Source organism: Lipotes vexillifer, unplaced genomic scaffold (genome assembly GCF_000442215.2).
Source record: "Lipotes vexillifer unplaced genomic scaffold, Lipotes_vexillifer_v1.1 scaffold624, whole genome shotgun sequence".
Classification (NCBI taxonomy): domain Eukaryota; kingdom Metazoa; phylum Chordata; class Mammalia; order Artiodactyla; family Lipotidae; genus Lipotes; species Lipotes vexillifer.
In genome coordinates this window covers 259,277-261,819 of record NW_006771007.1, presented here as the reverse complement: position 1 = coordinate 261,819, position 2,543 = coordinate 259,277, and the positions used below count along the sequence as shown (strand labels likewise).

General features: G+C 61.0%; 1 protein-coding gene across 1 annotated transcript in view; it reads right to left on the bottom strand.

Annotated features, from left to right (window-relative positions):
* The window catches only part of FGD1 (FYVE, RhoGEF and PH domain containing 1), a 35,951-nt gene extending 35,246 nt beyond the window's left edge, over positions 1 to 705 (bottom strand). The window contains exon 1 of the mRNA XM_007446475.1: positions 172 to 705. Coding sequence (XP_007446537.1) covers positions 172 to 478 — 307 coding nt within the window. The 5' untranslated portion in view covers positions 479 to 705. The remainder of the gene's footprint in view (positions 1 to 171) is intronic.
* Positions 706 to 2,543: the final 1,838 nt, after the last annotated feature.

The window sequence follows — 2,543 nt, the reverse complement described above, 5'->3', positions numbered from 1 at the left end:
GTTTGAAAGAATTAGACGAAGGCCGAGGAGCGAGGGAAGGGGTTGCGGGTTGAGAAGAGACGAAGGGCTGGGGTGAGCGGGCCGGCCCAGAGGTGGGGCTTAAAGGGCCCGAGAACAAGAACCCGCTCCCAGGCCCATGGCTCGGGCTCCCATGCTTTCTCGATCACTCACCAGGCCGGGGTTGCGAGCCCTCCAGGTGGTAGGAGAAGCGCAGGGCCCGGTGGTGCTGTGGACTGGGGCCGCAGGGCAAGACCCGGGGGCCTGGAGCGACGCCCAGACTGGCGTCCGAGGGTCCGGCAAACTGGGGATCCAAGAGGCTTCCGAGAGCCGAGCCTGATCCCCTGGGCACCGGCAGTGCAGGCTCCGAGGCTCCAGGGTCCGAGTCGGCATAGGCCGGTGGCGCGGCGCTGGGGGAGTTCGCGGTTGGTTGTTCGGGCTCGAAAGGCCCAGCGCCCCCCGGGGCTCGGTGGCCGTGCATGGTCCGGGCCTGGGCGCGGGGCCCGGGCTCCCCGCTTGGCTCCAGCTCCTGGGGCGTAGGCGCGGGCGGAGGAGGCCCGGCGCCCGGCGGAGCAGCGGCCTCAGGCTCGGGGGGCGGGGCTGCGGGCTCAGCCCCACTGCGGAGACTCGAGCCCCCGGCCCGGGCCCGGGCCAGCAGCCGTGGCAGCGGTGGCAGTACCAGCAGCAGCCGCGGCCACCGCCGCTGCGGTGCCACGGGGGCCCGCTGGGGAGCGCTGTCTATGCGGCAGCGGCTGGGTGAGGGTCGGGGGGTAGCGCTCGGAGCGGGCTCCCTAGTGAGAGGCGAGTCACTTCCGTAGCCCCGGGGCGAGCGGCCGGTCTGTTCCGAGTGCGTGTTCTCTTCTTTCTCCCCAGATGGGAATCGATCTGGGCTCTCCTGGCTGGTCGGAAAAGGTTCTTCCTCCCGCCGCAGCGGAGGCTGGGGGGCGGAGGGGAGGAGAGGAGAGGGAAGGGGAGGGAGGGAGGGAGGAGAGGATGGCGGTGGCGGTGGCGGTGGGCGCGTGTGTGCGCCGCGCGCTCGGGCTGGGGGTTTCCCCCTCAGCCAATGCCTCCCGACGATGCTCCAGCGGCGGGGGCAGGGGCACAGCCTGGGCCCGGCTCCGCCGTCCTCCCCAGCCTCGGCCTGGGTCTCCGCGGCGGCGGGCGGGAAGGAGCCCGGGGAAGGGGGGTGGGGAGGCGGGAGCAGTCGCTGAGGCAGCCGCAGCCACAGCGGCGCTGGGACCCAGTTGCCCGGGCCCCGCCCCCTCGCCCGGGATTTGCGCCTGGCCACGCCTCCTCACTTCGGCCAGCCTCAATTCTCGCTGCGACCGCCTTCAAGGCACTCCTTCTTCTTAAAAATTCCCCCTCAGCCTGTCCTCCCCATCTCCCCCTGGTCCCGCACAGTCAAGTCTACGGGCTCAAACCCCCAAATCTGCCTTTCTGTCACATCTCAGTTCTGCCTCCCTCTGCTCATCGTTCAATCTCTTTTCCAGCAACCTTTCCACATGTTCCAGTTTCCCTAGGGCTTGGCTCGTAGGGGACTTGCCTTTGATGCTCTTCACGCAGCTCAGACCAGACCTCATGGTTCTTTACTTCGCCACTCTTTGGCCAATAGCCTCAGTTCCCAGGATTGTTGCATCTGCCTGGCAGCATTCCAACCTTGAATCAGTCCAACTGTCCGCCTTTTCCATGCCTGTGCCCAGGCAGCTAAACACTGCTGGAGAAAACTATTCAACCTCACAGATTTGTGCCACTATAAACTCATGGTCCCCAGCTTCTACCAGGCCCTCGGTGCTGACCCACAACCCTACTATGCGTTCCCGGGCAGCCTTCTCTCTCATGCTCTGCAACAGCCATTTCTAACCTCCCTTCTCCTCAAACCCCTAACTTCTCCATCTGTCCCCTGACCCTCAGCAGATGACCCCACCTCCTACTTCACAGAGTAAACAGAAGTCACCAAAAAGGAAGTTCTTTCCTTCTTGCCACCAAACTTACAGAATCTGTCCCTTGTTCCTTCCCAACAGCATTTAAACATACTCAGTTCTCTTCCATCTAAAAATTACCAAAAAATCTCCCTCTCCAACCACCTCCCTCTCTTCCCTCTATAAACGTCTCAAGAGTCGCCTACACTTAACTGTCTTAATTTTCCCACTTCCCACTTATCTTTCAACCCACTCCAATCTGCCTCTACTATTTGCCTGATACTGCTCTCTTATCAAGGTCTGCCATGGCCCATGTCACTAAATCCAATAGAATCTATTCAGAGGTTACCTTACCTGACTTCTTGGTAGCATTTGGCACTAGTGACCACTCCCATGACACCACACTCTCAGTTTTCTCCTGCTTCCTTGGTAACTCCTTTTTACTTTCCAGACTCCTCCTTGTCCAACTCTTAAATGCTGGTGCTCTTTAGGTTTTGGCCTGAGCTCTCTTCTCTCTGCTCTTTCCTATGATTATTACATTCATTCTCATGGTTTCAACGATCACTTCTTTGCTGATGACTCCCAAATTGATACAAGTCCAGGTACTTCTCCTGACCTATGCGTTCA